The sequence below is a fragment of the Myripristis murdjan genome, chromosome 12 (assembly GCF_902150065.1).
Source record: "Myripristis murdjan chromosome 12, fMyrMur1.1, whole genome shotgun sequence".
NCBI classification, from domain to species: Eukaryota; Metazoa; Chordata; class Actinopteri; order Holocentriformes; family Holocentridae; genus Myripristis; species Myripristis murdjan.
Genome location: NC_043991.1, coordinates 23,298,189 through 23,323,836, shown reverse-complemented (window position 1 = coordinate 23,323,836; position 25,648 = coordinate 23,298,189). Strand labels below are relative to the sequence as shown.

Genomic DNA, 25,648 nt, shown 5'->3' with positions numbered 1-25,648 from the left:
TAATCATGTGAAATGCTTTGGCTGGGAGGCTCTGTTGCAAAAGAAAGGCAAGAAATATTAAATACATTGAAATGAAAAGACAAGGCAGAGCATAAGAAGAATATACAGTTAAGGCAAGAAAATCTGTACAGTCAAGTCAAAATTATCAACCATAGTATGCAGTGTTTTTGTTTCCACCAGATGGTTGTACCACAAGCAGAATTTTCCCACGGGAATAATAAAGTATATCAGTCAATCAATCAATCAATTGCTGAATCAAAACAATCAGCATGGAGGCGTAACAAGAACGAGGATTGCAGAACATATTTATGAGTCATCCTCTACTAACCCCGTCTTATTTCCTTTCATTTTTCATCATCAAGATTCCTCTGTTATTCTGTCTCTCTCAGTTACTGGGTATGTATTTGTCCCTCTTTTTCCTCACTGTGTAAAGGTTGGCATTTTGAGTTTTAGATGAAGTGTTGGTCCCAGGTTTGCGTGGGATGTGTTTGAATGTAACTGGAATGAATCAACACCCACATGACACACTGATGGCTAAACCAGTACCTGGTTTTCGCCTATAGTTTCAGGCTCAGATGACTCCACCTGCCACATTGATAGATTTTCACAGCGGTTCCATTTCTAGTTCTTGCTATTATAGCGCACAATGCGGTAAACATGTGGCTCAACCCAGCCATGAATAGATTTGACAGGGCCTCAAGCCTGAAATATAAGTTCAGGCTTGAGAAATTCATGGGAGAGACTGAATGATGCTGTAGTAATGTGTTCAGAGGTTTGCAGAGACTGAGAGACAGAAGCACGTGAATGGACTGTTGATGAATATGCACTGGTTTCATGGTAGGCCAGATGTGTAGCATGCTAATTATATATATATATATATATATATATATATATATATTTTTTTTTTTTTTTTTTTTTTTTTTTTACATATTTATTTTTAATGCCATCCTAGTTTTTTCTTATTCTTAATTCCATCCTAGTTTGTTGCTTGCTTGTTCATAGTGGTCCTTAGTGCTCAGATATTGCAAGATTAGGCACTGTTTTAGGGTTCTTTCGAATTTATTTATGTAGCAGTTACTTAAAAATTGAGAATACAAAGACAAAGAAATAGCACACAATGAAAATAAATTAAATATGAAAAAAGAAAAGGAATCACTAAAACGAAGAAGTCTTAAGATATATTATTTCATGAAAGCAGGGTCAAATAAATTAATTTTAAGGAGTGATTTAAAAGTGTAGAATTAGATTTGATCAGTAGACTCAGAAGTGATGAGTTAAAAATCAAAAATTATTTTAATCAGCAAGCATTATAGCATTATTTCACAGGGATTTTTTGGTGGAAACTGTCCCAGACTCGTCAGCAGAATAGTGGACCATCATGCCCCTGTTTGACTTGTGGTTCACCATCAACTGTACGACTCATAATGCCCCGTCACTGCTAGGAACAAGTGGGATCTACACTTCTCATCTATATTTGGACAAGATTTTTTGGTTAAATTGATGATAGTTGGCTGTTCATGTTGGGAGAGATGGCTTCTTATGTTTATTTATGTAGATTATCATCCTTGCACAAGCCAGTCAGGCTATCTCCAACATGAATTGGCCTTTTGTCAGTTCTCCTACAGAAGGTCAGGTGATTGTGCCTAGTGGTGGGCGATATGACAAAAAATATCATATCACAATTTTTTTTTCACACAGGATCACAATATACAGTATGATCATGGTTCTTTTTCATGTTGATATTTTGCAAGATGCTTAAGAGTAAAACCAAACTTACTTGCCTAGGTAACCAAATACAGTCCCACAAGGAGATAAAATCCAAAAAGAAAAAGAATAACAGAGACTATATTTTATTTTATTTTGTTTCACTCACTGGATGTTGTGAATTTTGTGTTCAGTCTTGTCACAGCACTCTAAGTGTGGCAGTGTTCAAAAAACATTTGTAGATAAACTATTTTCAGCAGTCTTAAGAAATCCTCATTTTCTACAGTTTTTATAGGGATCATGGTAGGCTGTCACTGAAATGGTTACCTCTTTCCAGAGCTTACTGTTTGTCTCAAACGGAGTGCCTTTGTTAAAGTTGTTTTGCCCTTGTATCTTCTGGCTGATGCACCTACATGAGATCCCTTTTCAGTTTCGCTCTCACCATGCTCTTTGGGGTGCTTTCTATTGAGTGGTTAAAAAGGCTTGTCATATTGCCATCTGACACATGAATTTTGTCTTTGCAAACTTTGCAAATAACTCTGAAGTATAAAATACACAGTGGGAAGTAAATGTGTCCATATCCAACACGTTTTTTGGGCCAGGTGCAGGATAAAGATACATTTGGAAATAGAAGGAGAAAAATATCCACACACTGGATTACAGCTCCCAGCACTTTATTCGAGTACCTACATGACGTTTCAGCCCAGCTGGATCTTTATGACAACCCAACAGGGTTTCAATAAAGTTAGTCAAATAAAGTGCTGGGAGCTGTAATCCAGTGTGTGGATATTTTTCTCCTTATATTTCCAACTATACAATCCACACCAATTCAGTATTACCGATGTTGAATTTATTTTAGTAACCATATCTTCCCCGTCGTCAAGCTTGCAGAAATCCAAGGCTCTGTCTGCTGTTTGCTATTATTAGTTTATTGGTGTGTCTGCCAAGAAAGGTGCAAAACAAACTAGCAAATGGTGTGATTTGAGGTTTGACTGAGGAAACAACTTTGAATGTTTGTGTGAGCAGCGTCAGGACAGTTTGGGAACGTGCAGTGTCCCTGTAGCACTGTACTCCCGATCTCTCAACAAAGGCAGATTGCGGAGACATTTTAGTCGTTCACGATCTAATATCATCCTATTGCACATCCCTCGTTATGTCACGTGTGGGTGTTTGAGCATCTCTCTGCCAGTGTTTGTGTATGAGTCTTTGTAATTGCAAGGGATTGTGCTTGTATGTTCGCATTTGTTTGTGAAGTTAAGACAAATCACTTTTCGTTTCTCAGAGAAGACAAAGATAACACTTCCATTTTAGCTATGACGCTCTTGAGTCTGGTCGCGCAAGGAACTCGTGACTCACTAGCCAACCACTGGAAGACGGGAAACTATGTTGGGTGACAGAGTGACCAGTCTTCCCACTCAATAAGATCATCACTGCCGCTTGCCCACAATGTTTCTTACTTAAGATGTTTACATAGCAAAGCCACAAAATAACAGGGTGAAACCTGTTGTACAAAGGAAGTCCTCTAAAGCGTTTGAGCAATGTCTGGGGAATGCAACTTATCCAAGCTATGTAGCTGAGACTGATACTGAGGAGCCAGACTTTCAAGTTCTGTGTACAGGTCACAGGAGAGCTTGACAACTTACTCAATTTAGAGAGTTGTTGATGTTGTGTTTCTATGTTCTGTGTCTGCTGAATTTCTACCCATCCTTGAGGTAAAAGCATGTGAAGCATCAGCTTTAAGATATAAGCACACATTTAGGGGTGACTTGGCCTTTACTTTGTCTATGGTGTGGTTCACACAGTCCAGTCAGACAAAAGATCACATTTTCAAGGAGAAGCTCCCTAACCGGACAGCTAGCATGCTTGTACATACCCATGATGATGCTAATGTTGCTTTTCGTTGTGGATACACACACCTGTCATTATGTTTGGTAACCCACAGCATGACTTCTAACATATGTGTGTGTCTGAGTCACTTGGTTATGGTTTGCCATTGGTCTAAGTGGGATTGAGAGGAAAAGGACTCATGTGAGAGGAAATCATTTGCTCTTTGCTATTTGTGGAGCTTTGTTCAGTGAATTCTAGCTAAATCCAGGTTCCAAAGAATACACACAACTTTTCGTGAAGTTAATTTTTGGGGGGATATGAATAAAGAAATGGCTCCAATCCGAGACCTTCATAAACATGATTGCAAATAAATGCAGACAGAACCGAAATGGACAAGTCTGCATGATGAATTTTTAAGTTGTCCTGTGTGCATGAAAGTTATGATGTATTTTCCTAATGCCACAGTCTTTTTCTTCTACGTTGTTCATGTAATAGGATTTAAAACATGGCTGGTCTTTCTGTTCCTCAGATCCTCTCCACACCCACCAGAGGTACCACAGCGATTATAGTTCGTCCAGCGAGAGCCCGTCAGTGACCTCCTCGGATCCAGACTGCAGACTAGGTAGATAACGAGGCTGGGAAGCCAGTGTCATTTTTTTTTTTTAAATTAAGGCATATTAATGTGATCAGTTATTTATTTAAACCTTTCTTTTGATATATCAATGGAACACATAAAGACAAATTCATTTACAATTATTTTGAGATAACATTTGGTAGAACACAAAAACAAAATAATAAACAGTAGAGTGAGTAGAGAGACAAATAGAAATGAAGTGAAAATATTTGCCAAACACATGGATTCAAACTTTAGAGTTTAGAATTAGATTCTTGAAATTCCCCAGTAATAAAAATGAACGACACAAACATCAGAAATCATGGCTAATTTCCATGAAAAAGCTGAGCTTCATTGCAGATGAAGCTCAGCCAGATTATCAGTCTGAACTAAATGTATTATCAGCAGATATGCCCAATATGTCAAATGTTGGACACTATATATTACAACAACTGATAAAAACATTATCTAGAAATTACTGTAGACAGTGTCATCAGTTATTGAGAACACCATGTATTTAGTCTAAGCATTGAACACAATACTGAGGGTACAGAGTGTTTTATGAAATGCATTGAAGGAAAGTTACAGAATTTCAACAGCTAATCAGAATGAGTCAGCAAAGCAATAAACAATGATGTCATATGCGTCATTGTGTTTTATCTTGAGACAGTGTGATCTGGATCTGCACAAACATGCACTATCATGTAAACCCATTCATCAAGTCAATGCATTCAAATGACTGCCCTGTACTGTGCTGAATGAGAATGAGTCAAATTATTGTTCGGCACGCAAATTAATGCCAGGAGTCGTGTGGGAATCCCAGTAGTCACTGATTCTTGGGAATTTGGATAAATCATGTCCCACTAAGAAAAATGCAATTTCTGTTGGAAATTTACAACATTTTAATGAATAAAAAGAATCAAAGGCATAATCAGGGGGTCCTTTGCACATTTGTAAGGTTCTTTTATAGGTTTATTTTTAATTTGTATTAATTTAATGATTATATGTTGGCCCATGGCCTACAAAACCAGTTGTCCTCGGATAGGAGATAATCATTTCAACTTGATTAAAACAACAAAAAGTAATAATTTCATTGAATAATATCTTTACCACATGAAAGAGTACATCATAATATGTATTAAAAACTACAAACGATGAGTTTTGAACAATATTTACTATTATTTTGTGGTTGCTCAAAATGTGTCCCACATATTCGTCACCACCGTCAGATATTTATTTAAAAAATAATAATAAAAAAACAACAAGGTCAATTGCATTCCTGAGGAGCCCTTTTCAAACCTTCAGCTCTACTGCATGCTTCAAGACCACTCAGGCTCCTGGAAATTTTCTATTTTCTCTTAAATCTCTTCATATTTTTGGACACTGCTACTGTCACAACCATAAATTGTCAACACCGTCACTTTTGTATAAAAAATATTAGATTAGATTATGGAATAAATGTACACTTTTTAAGAAGAGGTCTGATGTAGGTAGCAACAGGAGGGAAACAAGCTGGCTAATGTGAACAATTCATGCTTATCATGTGAAAGAGCAGGTTTTTGTCACCACCGTCAGACGTCACCACCGTCAGGTTTTCTGTCTGATGGTGATGACTGAAGTCTGAAAAATGCTTATAACAGTGCTCAGGATTCTTGTTTGTTGTACCAAATAGTTAAATAAAGTTGTTAAGCAAGAAGCCATTAACTTGAGTGGTATAAATTTTGGAATTGTATGTTGTAATGAGGCCACTGTAACCACTGTCAGATTAGTGTCACCACCGTCAGAGGCAGTTATATTGGTTTTAAATGAATATGCTTACAATATGTCTCTTTGGTGCTGTTGAGTTATTGAAGTAATAGTCTCTTTTAATACAAAAATATGTTTTTTCAAATTAAAAAAAAAACATTACGGTGACGGTGTTGACAAAAACAAAGTAGCCTAATAACTGGAAAAACACCTATTTTATTTTATGAAAAAAATGCAAAATGAGGAGGTTGCACCGGTACATTGCTGAACAGCCAGGACCTTGGCCTATAATGATATACCTTCAGATTTTGTAATTTAACTCACTTTTTTTTTTTTCAAAATTAAAACCTGTTTTATCCAAATTCCCAAGAATCAGTGTAGTGCGGGAAGTGGCACGAGGGCTCCCTTTAAAAGTTTATGTGAATTTTCCTCTCCTTTCTCCCCTCCTTCTCCTTAGCATTTTACTGTAAAATTAAATGCCATATCATTACAAAGAACACAGTTACAAGATTGGTAATTATTCTTTTGCCATCATGTCATCACACTGTAAACCTGCTTGACAGACATCATGATTGCACTTGTGATGATGCTGATACTGCTTTTCATTATGAATACACACCAGCGCTTTGCATTTGGAAATAAAAAAAGCATCATATCATGATATGAACAATATAGCAGCGTGATGATGTGTTGATGCATTTGCATACTGTACCGCACAGCTGACAGTGTACTCTGACCACAACAGCAAGCAGAGCAGCGTCAGCCTCTGATGAGTAATTAGTTCAGTGTTTTCCACACCACCCAGGTGTATTAGCAGTACAGCTGGGTATCAAAATTTGTTACCTTTATGGCACCTTAAATGCCGAACAGACACATATAGGAAGACAGAAAAGGAAAGAAAGGGGCAGGCAAGCTGTTGTGTGTGCAGTGAGATCGAGAAAAGTGTGTGTGTGTGTGTGTGTGTGTGTGTGTGTGTGTGTGTGTGTGTGTGTGTGTGTGTGTGTGTGTGTGTGTGTGTGTGCGTGCACATGTGTTGGTGGTGGTACCATGCAGTCCCAGAGGCTTGGCACACACCACCATCCTCACCCATTTGTCCATATACTAATGTGGAAATAACATGAGCACACATAAGTAATCATAAAGCTGACCTCATCTTTGATCACTCAGTAGACCATAAGGGTGCACAATATCACAATATAGCTGTGTGTAAAGGGATAGTGGCTGTTTTGGTGCTGTCAGAGGACTTTGCCAGTGCCACGGAGGATGCAAAGGAGAGAATTACTCAGAATTTTTTTCCCTGGCCCATGATGATGGTTGATGTTTATGTCAAAATCAGGTTTGCCAGCTATGAGATATCTTGCACATGATGATGATGTGGAATTTCTTTGAAGCAGCATATAAATTAAGTATTGCCTTTGAGGCAAAGTGAGTGGAAAGTAAAGTACTGAGATGTAGGGATACAGAAATGTTTATTATGTTCAATTACTATTCAGGGAATTTGGCATTTCAGTTGTGCAGAGTTGGTAAATTATGAACAGGACCATAATTCCTGACAGAGTTGTGCAGCGGGCTAAGAATGAATTACACTTCAAAAGACATTGTTAGAGAAGATAGCTTCTTTGGTCAAATTTGTGCCTCTGCTGACTGCATGTCTAAACTTGGATGAAAATTGCTATATTGAAAAGGATTTATCAGTGTTGCCTTTATAGCTGGATCATTTAATGAGGTTTGGATGTCCAGCTTCACTCTGGCACCGCTGAACAGTATGATTGGAGAAATTATTCTTATCATAAGTTTAGTTAAAATCTGTTTTGATATAAAGCTCATTTTGATGAAAATAGGGCACCACCTGATGTGCTCACTTTTTAATGATTGAAGTGTACTAATACTAGATTACAGAAACTGTATAATTCAAGTTTCAAAATAATCCGTATTTTCTAAAATGGAGACAGCAAAGGCCAAAAACACATACTTATTAAAAGCTGACCTAACACCCATACTCCCATTAACACTATTCATTTTGTAATCGGTTTGCGCAAGAGCTTGACATTGAGTGGGTACAGCTGTGAAGAAGTCAGGCTTTCTGCTGGTCAGAAGGCCAGTTTCACTCGGAAATGTTTGCAACACCTCAAACCTGCCAGGAATAAATTCCTTCAAGTAAAACATGAGTCATCACTTCAGAGATCAGGACCAGGCTCTTCATGACCTAGATTGGCAGTTGTTCCGGCATATCTGTTAATTCGATACCTTTAACTGACACATAGTTATGCCGATTCAATTTTATGACATGTTTTACTTGATTTCATTATAAATAGGCCTACTCCACCTCTTTTGACATGTTCATGCATGTATATTCACAGAGCTGTGTGGGTGGATGCGTCTGATTGCTTTTAGTTAAGTACCTGTGGATACATGTGCAGATTCACTCCTCTGTGTGTGTGTGTGTGTGTGTGTGTGTGCGCGCGCGCGTGTGTGTGTCCAACTAACACTCTCATGTCTCCTCCAGCTAAAAAAACAGAGGAAGTGAGGAGATATGGCTCCCAAATGGCACTTTCTTCTGAACATGATGCCCTGTCGCTGACCAGCCATAACGCACTTAGGCACAGGTACAACACACACAAATACCACATACACAGGTTATTATGTAACATAGGTGCCAGTGTTATGTTTTTATTATGTATGTATGCATTTATGAATTATATTTATATATTTATTACAAGTAGTGTCCCATCAGCTACATTGTCCCCAGAACCACATTACACACGCCACTCGACCTCTCTGTCTCTTATCCTGTAGCACGTCTGGAAATAGTGGAAAAGTAATAAATCAGCTGGTTCATGATTTGTTTAAATATTTGTTTATGTTAAGGGTATTCTCAAGTAGCTCACTGGTATCCCCATTTTTCCCCATTTTTCAGCCACTGTAATGACTATAACAGGTGTTAAAGCTTATTGCTGCACTGATGGAGAATTTTAAGGGTGGTTTTATAATTAATTATAAAAATGGAATTATAGATAATTTATAGCTGATTTCATGCTGGACATATGTGTGCCACATGTCCACACCTGCCCCACTGTAAGGCAGCGGGTGAGGGTGTGGATGTTGGTGTTTGTGTCTGTCTTGGTTGGTCTGTCTGTCTGTTTCCATCTGCACCACAGAGTCAAACACACCACAGGGCACAGAATTGCCACACACCAAGCTGTCCCGTTTGGTCCTGTGGGCCACACACAGCTGGTGTGGCACAGCAGGGTTAGCCCCATGCCTCCCCAGTGAGGTCATCTAATGCGAAAACCACATTCAGCAATCTCTATCTCTCTAATCTCTGGCATAACAGACCAGAACTGCCTGCTGTTGCGATGCCTGTTTACAGAAAACCATGTTTTCAATCTGCCCTCCTACTGTTTTGATAGCAGCACAAAGCAGCTTTTGCCTCTGATGTTAAAAGCAAGGGCATCATCTAGTATTTTTGTGTGTGTAAACACACTGCCTTGCTTCCTAAGAGAGCATTTACCAACAATTGTAGGCACAAAATAAGAAGGCCCTCTTGTACCACTTTAACACCAAGCAAACACTTTGTGTCTTTTAATCTGACTGAAAATACAGCATTTTCTCCGATGATCCGCTCATCTCTCTTTACAGCTACACAATGAACATGAGTCACAGTCCAATTTAAAAGAAGGCAGTTGACTGTTAATGTATCATATTACACAGTTTAAAGTTACACAGATGGTAGGATTGTCCTGTATAATTATGTCTGTGCAGGTGACAAATTAGTGGATAACACCTATCCTCATTGGAGTTGAAACTGATAATTACCCAGGACTTTTACAAGATTGAGAAGACGGGGCTGAAATGCAGGTTAACTCCTTCACACTGAGCTCAAAGCCCAGATGGCTGTGGGATTCTAAAAGGGGATCTCTACCTGTATAGAGAAAGCTTGCCATGTGTTGCCACATCAAGTTGAAGTCCTGGTTACATGCATAATGGGTTAATAACATGAGTGAAAAATGAGAAGTGTCTGTCTCTCTTTTTTGTTCTCCTGTAGACGGTATGAAGGGGCAGCTGATGAAGGTCTAGCAGGAGCCGAGCTGCTCCTACAGAAGCAGGAGGAGGAGGTCCAGCGGCTCCAAACCCACCTGGCCAACAGGCTGTCCAGAGCCAACCTCTACCACACAGATGACCCCCTGCCACAATCACGCACTTCCATGCTGGACCTCCGAGACCCCCTGAACCCTTCAGCGCTGCCACACCCACATCGCAAACCCAAGGTTTTTGCCCCTTTGGTTATAGGGAAAGGACATGACCTAAATTAGCATTCTGTGACTTGATGTTGTGATGTAAATGAAAATTTGCATGCCGAAAAGAACAGCAACAAACTGTCAACCTGTTATGTTATTAACTACAGCCTTTCAGAATACAGTTACCATATGGCACATCTCCTTTGCACATTTTTTTGTACAGCTCTTTTGGAATTGTATGTTCTTGAATTCTAATTTTATTTTTATATAGGCTTTTTTCCACTACATCTAGTATGAGAAATAAATCTCTTGTCTTACAGTATTATTAGACTAATCCTTCCCTCTGTGACAATGATTTTTCATCTTTCCAGAACTTCTATGGACCTGAGTTTGTGAAGATGGCCAGCGAACCCTGTGTTCCCATAGCTGTTCCCTCTTCAATAATGGTGAGCATGTAAATTAAATAGGTTTAGCTGCTGTGGAGCTAATGTATAATGTTGTCTTGACCTAGGATGTGCTTTATTCTCTTTAAATGTTTTACTCTCCCTCATTCCCTCCCTTCTCCCTCTACTTCTTTTCCCTCCCCCCAGAACAAGCGTGGTAAGGTGGAGGAGGTGCAGAAGAAGGTGGGCGTGGTGCTGCTGAACGGTCAGAAGCTGGAGCTGAGCTGTGACGTCAAGGCTGTGTGTAAAGACGTTCTGGACATGGTGGTTGCCCATGTTGGGCTGGTGGAGCACCATCTATTTGGCCTGGCGTACCTCAAAGGTGTGGAAGGGATCTCTGTATGTGTGCATGCAGGCTCATGTGGAGGATTGATATGTACAGGGAGGGACCAAAAGGCCCAAGCACGCTATAAAGTGAACAGATAGGCAGGAGAACTCTAAAGGTTTGGTACAGATGTATGTGCATATGTGTGGGTGAGCTTACATGTTATGTGTTTGTGGTGAGGTGAGCAATTACATTTCACATACATGACAACATATTGCTGAGTAATAGCCAGGTTGACATGACAACAACAACTTAACAAAATAATTATTGTTGTATTTTTTTGTTTTATAAAGGCCAGTGTTGATAACATCAAGTTTTGATCTGTTTGTAGGGGTGTGTGTCAAGGTTATCATCAAAAATAAAAAACTAGGTTTGAAAAAAACATTTTTGTTAACTGGCATAAAAACAAAAACAACAAAAAATTGTAACTAACTGAAACTGCATTGTGTGTTTACAAAATTAACTAAAGTAAACTAAAATTATGGAAAAAATGACTTTAGTGAGTAATGACATCTCTGTCAGTTTACGTGGTTGTTCATTTGTCCTAAGTGAATACAGTTTTTAACATGGTGTGATGTTTTGTTGAGTTTTTAGTATGTAATACTTTTTTTTTTTTTTGACTTTGTTGAAGCTCACCCTGACACATATACCAACTTACCAAAAGAAAGACTAAAACTAACACTAAACTAATGCAAACTACAATAACCTTGGTGTGTGTGTGTGTGTGTGTGTGTGTGTGTGTGTGTGTGTGTGTGTCTGTGTGTCTGTGTGTCTGTGTCTGTATCTGTGTCTGTGTCTGTGTTTTGGAGCTAACACAGAGCCATGTTATCCGGTGTTGCTCACAGTACTGAGGAACCGTGCAGAATTAGTTGTCTGTGCTTTTTTTCTTAACGTCTATTTTGCTGGAGCTACCATTCTCCACTCAAAAAAGACAACGAAGAAAAAAAAATCTAAACATCACCTTGATATAATGGGTTTCCGGTTGAAATTGTATTGTATATTATTTAAAATATCCTGTCTGGCCGATGCATGGCTTGCCATGACACACACCTCGACAGAACTCATTACTACAATGACTTGGTGCAGAAGTTAATGATGTTTTCGGTGTTTGAGTTTTAATTAGGTTGTTATTTTGTCCACCTGATGCCTCATTAATGATGTATAACTCATGTGGTTGCTAGCAGCTGAATCTCACTGGTTGATTCTTCCTCGCCCCCACCCCACTTTTCTACCCTCAACAGATAATGAGTTTTTCTTTGTCGATCCTGATGTGAAACTGTCCAAAGTGGCACCAGAGGGGTGGAAGGAGGACGCCAAGAAGAAGAAAGCGGATGTGCCCTTTAACCTGTTCTTACGCATCAAATTCTTCCTTGATGATGTGACCCTCATACAGTAAGGACAATAGATTATGATTAGATAGTTGGATCATAGATTATAACTTTAGGTGGAGTTATTGACATACAAATGTAAGATAATAATCTGCGACACATTCCTGCCATCCTTAATGGAATGGACGTGCTGAAAAGTCTGTTTTGATCTGCTAACCACAGGCACGCCATGACCAAACATCAGTACTACCTACAGCTGAGGAAGGATATCTTGGAGGAGAGGATGCGCTGTGACACAGAGACTGCCATGCTCCTGGCCTCCCTGGCTCTGCAGGCTGAATTCAGCGACTATCAAGCTGAGGTATTATTTCTCAACATCAATTAACTGCTTACTTGCTTTGTTTGGATTCAGGGACTAAAATGATACAGTTGTCACATTTGTTGCTTGGTTCATTTGTGTTCACATGGCAACATTCAACAGCAGTCCAAAGTTGTAAATACATGCTGTGTGTGAGCAAACTGTCATTGGTCAGAAGTCTTGCTGGAGGGATTTCGCCTCAGGACTCTTTGTTTTCCTACAGAGTGATTTGTAACGACATAAACATACTTCAGCTCTGTTCTGACCTTTGGAGATCATCAGCTTTCTGGTTTGTGTGTGTGTGTGTAGCCACAACACAGTCTCCACATCCAGCTAAAACACATTCTCAATTACATTTACAGGGATTGCATTGTCGCTGCAAACGAACTGCTCTAGAGTTCATTTGGAAGCGTGCCGAGAACATCCTTTCTTGAGATCTTGGGCCGCTTATGTTGCATTTGAGTGTGATTGCTGTGGTCACACATGGCCAAATGAGCCCATCTTTGGGTTGAAACCTTCCTGGTTTTGACACTGCTGCTCCAAACGAGCCAGGTGTGAAAGCACCCTCACTAAAATGAACAGGAACAAAATATAAATAAAAACTAGAGATGTTTTTGACATTGTGGCCTTTACTCCAGCTACCAGATGCTTCTGTGCAGTCTGAGCTACTGTTGCTCAGTTGCTGTTGTGTGGTGAATCATTGTGATGTTGCAAAATGGGAGACTTTGCAGCTATATAATTGAAAAATAAGTTACACAGATGTGATTAATTGACCAGTCACAGCCTTGGTCAGCCGAGACGCTCCTAATAAATGGTGTGGTCGACAAAAAGGGCTCAGCGGTCACAAAAAACTCTGTTAATTAAGTTGAACTTTGCTTTCATTGAAGTTAGCTTAATCAAATTACATTTTTATTATAAAAGTGATGTTGTTTCAGCTCCATGGGAAGACCTACTTCAGACTGGAGTACTACCTGCCAGTGTCTGTCCTGGACAAGCTGGATCAGACGACCATCAAGGAGGAGCTGCCAAAACTCCACAGCAACTATTATGGAGCCTTGGAGTCGGAGGCCGAGTTTGAGTTCCTCAAGGTTAGTGAGATTGAGGAGTCGGGATCATGTTAAGCAGATGGAACGCATACTGAAATATTGATATAGTTTGAAGTTGCATCATTCAGATGTTAGCCGACCGAGTGCTTATCATATAAAAGTAAACTGACAGCTTTTACTTCAGCAACTACTTCTGATATCATGAACACTGTGTGCATACTAAATGCCAGGTTTTCAGTGATTGCAGAAAGAAAAAACAATAATTGATCTTGGAACAGGAAGAGACTGTATACTATGTCCTTTAACTATAGACCAACTAATCAGGCCGATATCTGGCATTTTGATATAACTGATGTAGGCTGACATCTGTGCTCACAAAGCTGATAAGCAAAACATGTCTGTAATCTGCAGGCAGCCTTGAGATGGGCTGATGTGGAGCAATGTCAGCGCTTCCCCATATCTGTTGATAAATGCTGCTGTTAAGAGCACTATGTTTTTACTTTCATTTTTCTTTTTTTTACGTTTACAATGTTTAGTTTTTTGATATCCTATGAACATTTATTTATTTTTATTTATTTATTTTTTTATATAAAAAATAAGTGCACTGCAGACAGAGTGTAGATCTGCTTAAGCAAACAGAAACTAATCAGAGAATGACTTTAGTGTTAAATAAATGTTCATATAAGTTCAGCCATTTTATGTCTCATTTATCATTGTTAAATTGTCATATTTTATCAGATGCCAAAAAAAAAAAAAAAAAAAAAAAAAACAGCAATATGACATTTGCATTATATATCAACCATCGGTCACCCTGCTCTCTAAATATCTGAATGGGCCATTAAAAAACCCACATCAGTCGATCACAAAGGCCCTTATTTTAAACTTTAGTGAGTATAGAGGGTGCACAGTCATGGCTGTAATGAATGCCTTAATGCCTCTGTAAAAGGCTTGAAACCATTATATCTTCATAAACTGGATTATGTAAGGTTAATTTAAAACAAAAAAGCATAATTGCAGTCATATTGAATCAGTGAGCTATTCAAAGACATCTTGCCTATACTGAAGCGGTAACTATGTATTGATATATAATCAGTCTATGAGGGAGAGCTTCATGGACTTACCAGCAATCCTAATGTTGTGCAAATTCCAGAGTGCTAGACTCACGGTGTCGTTTCTCCCAAAGGTGAGCCAGAGGCTGCCAGAGTACGGTGTCCACTTCCACCGGGTGCTCCCTGAGAAGAGGTCCCAGACAGGCATCATGCTGGGTGTCTACTCCAAGGGGGTGCTCATTTTTGAGGTCCTTAATGGAAATCGGACACCAGTACTAAGGTTCCCCTGGAGGGAGACAAAGAAGATTTCCTTTGCAGTATGTACTTTTCCTGAAAGATATGAAAACTTGATACCTCTGTATTCCAGGTTGTGTATTTTAGCAGTATCACAAACAAAAATGTTACACATGAAGGTTAAACTAAACCCAGTTAATCCCAGACTGCCCCCACCCTCACTGAATATTTTTTTATGTGTCTTCCCAAAGAAAAAAAAGATTTGCCTGCAGAACACATCGGATGAGATTAAGCACCTGTTCCAGACGGACAGTAACAAGACGTGTCAGTACCTGCTGCAGCTCTGCTCTGATCAGCACAAGTTCCATCTGCAAATGAAAGCCCGCCAGAACAACCAGGAGCTCCAGGACCTAGGTAGGGAAAAACTGAGCACCCACGCACATGACTAAATGGGTGTAGTTCAAGAAGAGAATGGCTGAGAGAACACGTTCAGAAAGACGTCAGTATCTGACCCGTCAGTAATTGAAGCCACTGAAAGGAACATGAATCTAGCTTAGGTCTACTAAATGGACAATTAAATGTGAAATTTCTCAAATTTTAGGTTAGATTAGATTAGATAAACTTTATTGATCCCTTTGGGCAGGTTCCCTCAGCAAAATTGTGGATCCAGCAGCATTACAATACAACTAAAAGATAGAAAGACAGCACACAATAAAATAAAAATAAGAAGTAAAAGAAACTATAAATATATAACCTGCAAAAGTATGAGTGTAGAGCAAAATGGCATGGTAATTATTATTTATTTATTGATTTAAACAAAAAGAGAAGAGGCTGTGAAGAACAGAATCTGCCAAAGTTAGAAATAATTGAATAAACAATCTACCAATCATAAATTAATGAATAAATGAATGAAGTAATGGAGAAAATAAAATGCATGCTCATAAATGCGATATTGGTGCTGTTATAAGATATTTAATTTTTTCATAAACATTCATTAGCATCAATCAGTCATTCCATTTATTTGTGTAACACTTTTCAAATAAACAAAATGTCACACAAAGGAGAGAAGGGTAAAATCATCCAGACTAAATAAATGAATAGGTAAACATATTTTTTAATTAAAAGCCAGAGTAATGTGGAACTGATGACCAAGCAGGCAGAAGCAAATAATTCAACAGCTAAGACAGTCTATTAAGTTTAGAAAATTGCATCTTTATTGTAATGCAACCTTTAAAACCACTCATGCCATGTCATGCTATTGCAATATCCAAAATCCCAGACAATATTTAGCCTCATATCACAATATTAATATAATATCAGTGCATCACTCGACTTTTATATATTTCTTCTTATTATTTCTCATTATTTTTAAATTTTCCTTCTTGCTCATCCCTTTTGGTATGCAGAAAACTGCCCCCTGAGCAGCCTGCAGTATTCCCTAGATCCTCGGAGCGGAGATGCGATGGGGAGGACAGTGAGCTCAGTCAGTCTGGCCCCCAGCTTGTCGACTCAGTCCAACCCAGACCACCTGAAGAGGATCTCCTATTCGGAGGTGGCCCTCAACAAGGCACCGTCTGGTCGGCTGCTGTCCCAGGAAGAGCTTCGCTTTCCAGGTTTCAATCCAGGGCCAACGATTCACTCCAATCCCCGGGTGATGAGCCGCTCCCACCACAACCTCGGCCAGATGCCAGAGTCTCCAGAGCGCCGAGTGCCAGTGTCAGCGGGGGGTTCATATAGTGGCCAGTCACACAGTGGACTGAGCCAGGCCCAGCCCAACCAACTGGCTTCTCACTATCAGCAACACCACCGAGCCAGCTCTGACACAGACTCCATCTCAAACTCCATCTCACACCAACAAGACAAGTGAGTTGTTTAAGACAAGAAAACGTTTGAATAATTTCCTTTTAAAAGGCACTACAACCTAACAAGTTGATGGGCTCAACATGTGTGGTGTAGTAGCTGTGACTGAAATTGTTGGAGTGAAATACGAAGACTACATTTCTTTTTCAGTTTTTCAGTTCCTTCTTAACCATCTATTTATGCTAGCACTGGAATATTTATGCATTTTGACTTGATACTTCCATATCTCATTTCAAACTGAAGCATTGCTATTTTGCTCATTCTTTTGGGATCGTTGGTAGAGCTGATGTGCAGTGTCTGTGTGTCACAGTCTCAGAGCTCACCTCAGGACAGGGTTACTACGTGAGGACTGGTTACTGGGCCTGTTGCTCTGCCCAACACCGCAGAGACACAGAGGACTTTACTAATTAGTCTCTAGTGAGCTCAGTGTGTGGGTGTCTGTGTTTGTGTTCCCTGCTAGTGTGTGTGTTTGTGTTTTGATATGCAGCAAAATTGTTTTCGTGCGAGTTGCTCCCTCTCATGTCAGATTTACACTGTGGCCAGTGTTTTTATATTTCCACATACAGTATTCTGTATCTAGAAAAATGCTCAGAGAACTACCCGCTAGTAAGAATTACAAGTCAAAGGGAACCTTAATTACTTGTTGGACTACTTGTAGAACAGCTTAGTTCTGTTTAACACTGCTAGTATACCAAGTTATTTGCTCCACTGCCCCCTCGAAGTTGGCTTTCCAGCTTAAACTGCTTTACTTTCTCTGCCCCCTTCAGAGTGTTTGGCACAGTGACCCACAACAGCCCAGCCTGGAGCCTCAACAGGTTCAAGAAGGAGTCAGACTCTTCCTCTGTAGAGGATGCTGGCCAAGCATATGTAGTAGGTAAGAACGCAGACCTGTGTGGGATGCTTTTTTTTTTTTTATCAGTACAGCATGAGCCTAGTTAGTGAGGAGATTTCCACTGAGCATAGAAATCATTCTTGTGTATAGATTTAGGACCATATAAATCCCTGCAATCATAGTATTAAAAGATAGTTAAAAACATTCAGTATTTTGTTATCCTAGCAGTTAGAACACACTAAGTCCATCCATTGTCTCTGCTTGAAAGGGCATTTATTCATGTTTTAGCCCATTTACAGCAATTGACATATTCTTTTCATTATGACTAGCTAATTTTCCAAACCATACCATGCTTGTTTTTTGTTTTTTTTTTAATTCATTTTCTACTTCCAAGGTAGCCATCCATGTCCATTTGTATTTGTATCACAATGTTCAAACTTGGCTCAAAGACATAATCCGTCACATACATATTTTTGTCAGAGCTGATTTGCACACTCTGATGTAACCAATCAAATGTCCAAGTGGAGCCACAGACTTTTCAAATCAGCGTGTGGAGAATGAAGTAACTTGGAAGAAAATTAACCCGGACAGGTGTTCACATTAATGGGCTACATTTACCAAGAAAGTTTCTTGTCTACAAGTTGATTTTTGTACCATATTGAAATGAATAGAAGCCGATCTCTGCCTGGAAGGTAGGAGAAAAGCATTCAGACAAATATACATGCATTGTAGTACATGAGCAAAAATTAATTTAATTCTTAATAAATTAAGAGTTGTCCTTTAAGATAATGAAATTAACATTGAGGAGTTTTTCCTTTTAATCAAAAAATCACCCAAGAAGACAAATCAATAAACTCAGAGAAAACTGTGATTGTTGAAAAGAAACAAAACTGACCATGAACTTTTAAAAAAAATAATAATGATGAATGTCTGTTTTACAAAATATGTTCTATGGGCTAACCACTAAGATCCACCAGAGAGAGAGAACTGTAGCTGCAGGAAGACAGTGTTGGAAAGTTTTCATATTATTCATGTTTTTTGGATTTTATGATTTGGCACACCTTTGTAATGCAGTTTTTTGGTTTTTGTTTTTCAAACATTTATACATTTTCATTGAGCATGTTTTAGTGTTGAAATTGTGGAAAACAATATTCAGTAACCCTCATTTGTTATATAATTTTTTTGTTTTGCTTGTATTCTTGTTACAGTTTCTGCTGCAATGATCATTAAAGTTTCTTTTTACCTTAAAGACAGTTTTTAGTAGAACACTTTAATTAGAATGGTTATGACTTAAATGGCTGAGAAATGTTATTTCAAGATTTTTCATGCAATTTTCTCAGCTCAGAACTTGTAAGCTTAACTTGTAAGAAAAACATGCCTTTTAATGGAGTTTATCTTTGATATTCTGTTAGAATGTAGCTCTGCAGTTTTCCAATGTCCAAAAGTGTTTTTTCTGCTACATAGTTTGACTGTGTTAACACCCATTAACAATTGCTGTGTAGATCTGAATCAACATCTTTCTGCTCCTTTTCACTGAAATTACCAGGGAGAGCAGTGGGGCAGCAAGATAGGTTTCTTTGATGTCCTGTATTTAGGAAAGGGAGGAAATGATAATTACACCAGCAAGTGTGATTAAGTTTATAGCAGTTATTAGCAGATAATCTCCCTTGGCAGCCACTGTAACTTGATTTGCGATTTTTTTATTTTATTTTTTTATTTAATTTAATTATTATTATTTTTTTTTTTATTTACTTTTTTTTTGCAGGTTTTGTTTATTAATAGTGAACATTACATTTTTCTACAAATGTTGTATCAGTATCAGCAGAGGAGCAGGCATGTAGCTCTCAGTGTTAGAGTCACACAGCCAATAAGGATATATCTACTGTGTTCTGTTTCCAGGGGTCAGCATGCACAGCTCCTCTGGCTTTCCCTCATCTCCAGCCTCTTCAACGGTTAATGGTAGGTATGAAATTCTGTCTTCGGTTCCAATAGATACTGTAACACTTTGCTTATTGTTTAGAAAGCCATAAATGCATGATGCATTCTTCTGCACTCATTTTGCACTTTCTGCATGTTCTTTTGCCTGTTGAACAGCTTGGAGACCATGCAGCAGAGCCAAGAATGCATGTTTAAAAAAAAAAAAGAAAAGAAAAGAAAAAGTCTACTCTGATCTAAATCAAAATTACATAACTCCAAATGCTCCCACTGTTGCCTGCAGACCTTAAGTCTGGCTCCTATCCCACTATTTAATAGCTTCATGCTTGGCACTGAACTCATGACCTTCCCTTTCATCCCAGCTTAGCCCCTCTTTTCAGGCCCATTCGCCTGCAGTGCTAAGTTGCAGGCAACAGTGTTTGCTGAGGCTTGCCTGGGCTGACTGACAGAGATATATTGATCTACTAAAGTGCCCAGACCTATATCACTTTTGAAATGGAATCGCCCAAGCTATATGGTACAGACTATGGGCCTATGGGCTTTCTCAGAAAAGTTGTGATGCATCTGCCAACAGTGACATAGTACAAATAATGTCATTTATTCATATTTAAGTGGGTGATGTGAATGTCCTCTGTCTTTATCTAACACAGACTCACTTAAGAAAAAGGTCAGTGCCTTACCATCACCAGAGAGAGAAATCACAACTGTAAACCTGAAAAAGGATGTTAAATATGGCCTTGGTAAGTGTGTGTATGTGCATGTAATTTCTTAAAATAACAGCTCCATGTCACGCTGTCTCTACTGCCAGTTCTCAGCTGCTCCCAGTTTTACAAGCAGTATGATTAGTGTAGAAGACATTTGTTTGCCTCATGTTATGTGTTTAAACGTGTGTGTATGTGTGTTTCATGTGTGCATGTGTGTTGCGTAGGGTTCCAGATTGTTGGAGGGGAGAACTCCGGTCGCATGGGCCTTGGCACCATCATCAGCTCTATCACCCCTGGTGGGCCCGCTGATGTCAACGGCTGCCTCAAACCTGGTAGGCCAGTGTTTTTGCTTCTCTGTTAGTTCTTTGAATCATGTTGCTGCTTCGTTTTTCTCAGGAGCGTCGAGGGCAGTAAGTGCTGGCAGTTGTCAAAACTGACTTCATTTCACACTTTCCTGTCTCGCTGCAGCTATCTGTGTTCAGTATTTGTGACAGTTGATAGTGTCGGTGCAGGTGACCGCCTGATCTCGGTGAATGATGTGAACCTGGAAGGGCTCCCTCATGCCACCACAGTGGAAGTTCTCCAGAATGCACCTGACGACGTTACATTGGTGGTGTCCCAACCCAAAGAGAGGCTCTACAAAGGTATAGCCACATTCCCTCTCTCTATTTCCTGAAGGACAGCAAGTCAGCCTAGTAAATTGCAGGCCAATCTCGGCCATCATCCACAACCATGTAAACAATGTAAAATCAATATAAAGACAGTTTTTGGATAGAACTCTTGAGGAAAACTTTGCCCGACCTCATGAGAATAGCAGGAGAATTTTCATTTTTTTCTTGCTTGTGTACACAATACAACTAGATTTTTTTGTCAGATTCTTGTTGTATCAACCATTATGTACACTTATTTCTATATTGTTGAGCGATGGATGTAACTAATATCAATGTTCTTGTCACTTATTCTGGCAGAATCTCCATTGGGCTATGTTCCTTACCAGGCCAAGCCTTCAGTAAAGGCGCTCACCTCTGGCCAGAGACACGACCTAGACTTTGAGTCTTCCTCAGAGGAGCAGGTTGGAACAGGAAGCCCCGGCCTCCTTCACCATAGTGCCACCTCACCTTCCTCTTCCTCCCCGCTCCACCATCATACCAGCCTTAGCTCTCAGGACTCCAGGACAAGCAGTGCTGCCAAAAACACTCAACCGCCTGCTAATGGAATTCACCAGAACCCGGATGGAGCTGCTGCTGTTACTGCAGCTGTTGCTGCACCTGTACCTCACCATCACAAACCAGAACCTAATGCAGGTTTGGATGCTGCTCCACCAGCTCTGCCACCCAAAACTAGGAAAGCTAAAGTCTTAGAAGTTCCTAAAGTTTCAGAACATTCGGACTTTGGGGATTCAGACATGGATGAAGAGACCTACTCCAGTAGTCAAGAGAAACTCAAGCTCAAAAAGGTGTGGTCCAACTGTGATGTTTTTAAACGTTTTATGAATTATTTCAATTGGTGGGAAGGGATTCTTTACGTTTGAAAATTGCCTTATGCTGTAGATGTTCACTCAGGATACATGTGGCTCAAAACACGCAAAGGTATTTTGTTGATATATTAAAAAGATGAAACCACAAATAGTAAAACAACAATTTAATAGGGCACAAGAAGTACAATCTTTCCATCAACAAGCATTACATGTAATCAGAGCTGCATTTTAGGATTATTTTCATTAATCTTCCGATTATTTCCTCGATTAATCGATTAGTTGTTTGGTCGATACACTGTCAGGAAATGGTGAAAAATGTTGATCACAATTTCCCACAGTCCGAGGTGACGTCCTCAAATGTCTTGTTTTGTCCCACAAGCCAAAGACATTTAGTTTACTGTCACAAAGGACTAAAGAAATGTTATAAAAATTAGGTATAAAGTATTCACATTAGAGAAGCTGGAATTAGAGAATCTAGAAATTTTCTTCTTAATGATGACTCAAAACAATTAATCGATTATCAAAATAGTTGACTATTAATTGAATAGTTGGCAGCTAATCAATTATTTGACTAATCGTTGCAGCTCTACATGTAATCACCTTCCAAATGCTTGGCATAACTAACTGCCTGTTGTATGTAACTTCTTGTCACAGCATTTAGAGTGCCAGTGCAGCGCAGTATATTACCTGTATACTGCACGAGTCCCCTTGATTGTGCAACCTCCCTTTTTTCTTTAGCATCGCCCTTGTACTCTCTTTTTCTCGCTCTCGCTTTGTCTCTTTTCTGTCTGCATGTCCAAGCTTGACATAATTCGACTTAATACCCTGTTCTTTGTTTACAGGAATGCATCATGGAAAATTTAAGTGGTAATGCCCCAGGGGTCAATAGTCTCCGTCCGGGAGAACTATATGACATTGAGCTGTCCAAAAAAGACAGCAGCCTGGGCATAAGTGTCACGGTACTGTTCGGCAAGGTTTTCACCATCTCTTTGTTATTTCCCCCCTTTCCCCTCATCTTATGACTGTTGTGTGTTTCTATGTTTGCATGGTTTCTGCGGCTTGCTTTGTTTGGCCTTCTTATAGATGCTGTCTGCCGGATATTGGAGGTCTTGTGGGAGTAGTACATCACCTCCTTCTCTTTGCATGCCACCTTTAATTCATTGGTTTAATTGGTTTAATCAGTAAGGATTTATAACCGTAGAAATGTGTGATATGCACCGACTTTAGCCTGTGTAAGGGCCACAGACAAACATAATGGGGACAGTTGTTGATGGTCTTACAAATACTTACCTAGATGCCTAGGTGTTTGCTGCTGACTCTAGAGTGATTTGCTGGAGCTCCATTAGTATAATTCTTCTCCAGGTGATGGTGAACATCACGGCAGGGGTTCGCTTACCACTTAGACACATTAACACTCAATAACAAATCACTTGACTGTGTGTCATCAGTCCAAAGTTATAGTGTGATTCACTGTCAAATATTTTAATCTGTCTAGTTAAGGAAATAACTGATACTGTGCCTTTTTCTGTGTTCTGTTGCCTTAGTAATGCACTACATTGAAATTACCAGTAAATTCACTTTAACAATAAGCCAGTTATCAACACAATCCAGCCAAGTGAGCACCGAATAGAACTGCATACTGCCTCGGATAGTTTCACTTTAACCTCATAGTAAAATGTCAGTAACACATCACAGTCACTGGGCTTATTGAGGATTTTTTTTAGATTGGATATTCAAATGTAATGGTTAATTGATAAACAGTTTATTTTTCACAGGACAAATCTCTAAATCTGGACTGACTTAGGATAATGTACGACAAGTAGCATGCTTTGCCCAGGTGCCAGTGTGCCCTTTTTCAGACCCATGTCTTCCCAATAAAACAGCAGATTGCTCATATTCAGTAAACAACTCCACAATGTATTGCTATAGATTTTATCACTACAGCTGTGAAAAAAAACAAAGTATTTGTCATTTAACAATTACATTTTTTTAAAATTAAAAAAAAAAAAAAAAAAAATCCTCCATACCCGCCACCACCCCCATTGAACATACAACATAATGAACTGTTTTTTTTTTGTGACCAGTTAGACCAACATATTTGTGTTTATTTTTTAGGGTGGAGTCAACACTAGTGTCAGACATGGAGGCATCTATGTTAAAGCCATCATACCGAAAGGAGCTGCTGAGTTGGATGGAAGGATACAGAAAGGTCAGAGCCCAAACTCTGGTGTTACAAATAGTGAAATAATGGGACAGAGAGTCTGAAGTATATACAGAAACTAATGACCAGAGTATATGTCTTCATCTGTTTTGTGCATTTTTTTCCATACCTGACTTTTACTTTGTTATATTAAATAGTTATAACAAATTAGTAGACTGTAATATGTTCCACACCTTCATCTTCATATATCTTCTCTGTGCTCAGGAGATCGCGTGGTGGCAGTCAATGGAAAGAGTCTGGAGGGGGCCACTCATAAACAAGCAGTAGAGACACTCAGAGATACTGGACAGGTGACAAATGACATTTTAATAAGAACACCCTGCTGAAAGACTATCCAGGTGCCTGTCCGCTGGTCAATAATATTGAGTAAATCATTTCCTGGCTTCCTCAGACGGTGCACTTGTTGCTGGAGAAGGGTCATCCGCCTGCAGACAGTGTTCATGCTCCAGTTACACCTCAGTGCACCCCGCCGTGTGCTGCAAGTGACCAAAAGCAGACCAAAAACAAAGAGAAGCCCCTGGAGTTCAAAGCCAAACCAGAGTACAGCTTCATTACACAAGGTGAAGAGATACCATTGCACTGTAACAGTTTTTGAAGCAAGTGGTTCCCACGCACCCCATGAACGACAGAAACCTTCAAACTAAGGCCACACACCATCCACACCACAACATGCCATCCATGCAACACCCCAGGGCATTGGCCCTGGCCAGGCACTGTAACAGTTTCTGAAACCTCAGCAGTTTGATTATGCATTTTGGTTGAGCTATGTAGCTAACACTTAAGGGTAACACAATTAAGATTTTCCCCTTAATCTATCAGACAGTTTCCTAAATAGTTATAAAGATGGTGAAAGGAGCTAACTTACATTTATCCCCTATTTGGGTTGTTGTTGGCCCTTGCATTCAGCTCAATGTATTTTTTATTGGCAGCAAAATCATAGGTAGTGCAAGTTAAACAGGATTATTAATGCACACAAGATCAACTTTAAATAAAGTAACTTGCCATTAACAGTCTTATTTGAAAGAGAAACTGTCTCGTCATATGGTGCAGAGGTTCTGTCTGTGTTTTGATTTAGACTGCTTCTTCTTCATCTTTGCATCTGGAGAGACTTGCACAGGAGACCTTATATGTGTTAACCATACCGTTACTTGCCCATGCTCATGCTTGTACATTTTTCAAGGCCACACATCGAGCCCACTAGGTGGCCACAGCACTTCAATGTAAAGCAAGCACCTTTCAACAGGTGAATGAATGAAGGATAGAATTGCCCTGTGATTTGTAATTAATGCTCTGTTACAGTCTTGATATCATTTATACAGATGCTTATAACTCAGGAAAACAATTCCATACTTTTCTGAGTTGTCGTGTTTTCTGCTGTTTTATGGTTTTTGAGCGTACCACTAGTCTTCTTTCATCCTCGGCTGAGGAGCTGGTGCCATGACTTTTAATCTGTTGCTGTCAGTGTGTCTTCATCAGTGATAGATATCACCACCAAAATCATCTTTATCACTGTATGAACTGTGTGCTATGACTACTACTACTACAAATAGTTTGACATAGACAGATGCAGTAAAACCTGCTATTGATCTGAGTCTTTTAACACTCTCATAAAACAATATTGGAAAACAAAACAACTCAGCATGGTGTGTCACTGTTTTTCCATGTTTAACTTGTTGTTTAAATAAGATTCTGATTGTGACAGAAACTT

The 25,648-nt window shown here is 39.3% G+C and overlaps 1 protein-coding gene across 4 annotated transcripts in view; it reads left to right on the top strand.

Moving 5' to 3' along the window:
- Positions 1-25,648, top strand: part of ptpn13 (protein tyrosine phosphatase non-receptor type 13) — a 68,280-nt gene that overhangs the window by 31,502 nt on the left and 11,130 nt on the right. For 2 of the 4 annotated variants that reach the window (XM_030065240.1, XM_030065239.1), the window contains 21 exons: positions 4,061-4,153; positions 8,397-8,496; positions 9,936-10,158; positions 10,500-10,574; positions 10,719-10,893; positions 12,138-12,288; positions 12,447-12,585; positions 13,518-13,670; positions 14,812-14,994; positions 15,163-15,325; positions 16,318-16,774; positions 17,539-17,645; positions 19,503-19,562; positions 20,189-20,278; positions 20,467-20,574; positions 20,755-20,886; positions 21,211-21,698; positions 22,562-22,693; positions 23,835-23,928; positions 24,145-24,230; positions 24,332-24,500. In XM_030065240.1, coding sequence (XP_029921100.1) covers positions 4,061-4,153; positions 8,397-8,496; positions 9,936-10,158; positions 10,500-10,574; positions 10,719-10,893; positions 12,138-12,288; positions 12,447-12,585; positions 13,518-13,670; positions 14,812-14,994; positions 15,163-15,325; positions 16,318-16,774; positions 17,539-17,645; positions 19,503-19,562; positions 20,189-20,278; positions 20,467-20,574; positions 20,755-20,886; positions 21,211-21,698; positions 22,562-22,693; positions 23,835-23,928; positions 24,145-24,230; positions 24,332-24,500 — 3,378 coding nt within the window. The remainder of the gene's footprint in view (positions 1-4,060; positions 4,154-8,396; positions 8,497-9,935; positions 10,159-10,499; positions 10,575-10,718; positions 10,894-12,137; positions 12,289-12,446; positions 12,586-13,517; positions 13,671-14,811; positions 14,995-15,162; positions 15,326-16,317; positions 16,775-17,538; positions 17,646-19,502; positions 19,563-20,188; positions 20,279-20,466; positions 20,575-20,754; positions 20,887-21,210; positions 21,699-22,561; positions 22,694-23,834; positions 23,929-24,144; positions 24,231-24,331; positions 24,501-25,648) is intronic. The other 2 variants (XM_030065242.1, XM_030065243.1) reach the window with 2 other exon arrangements.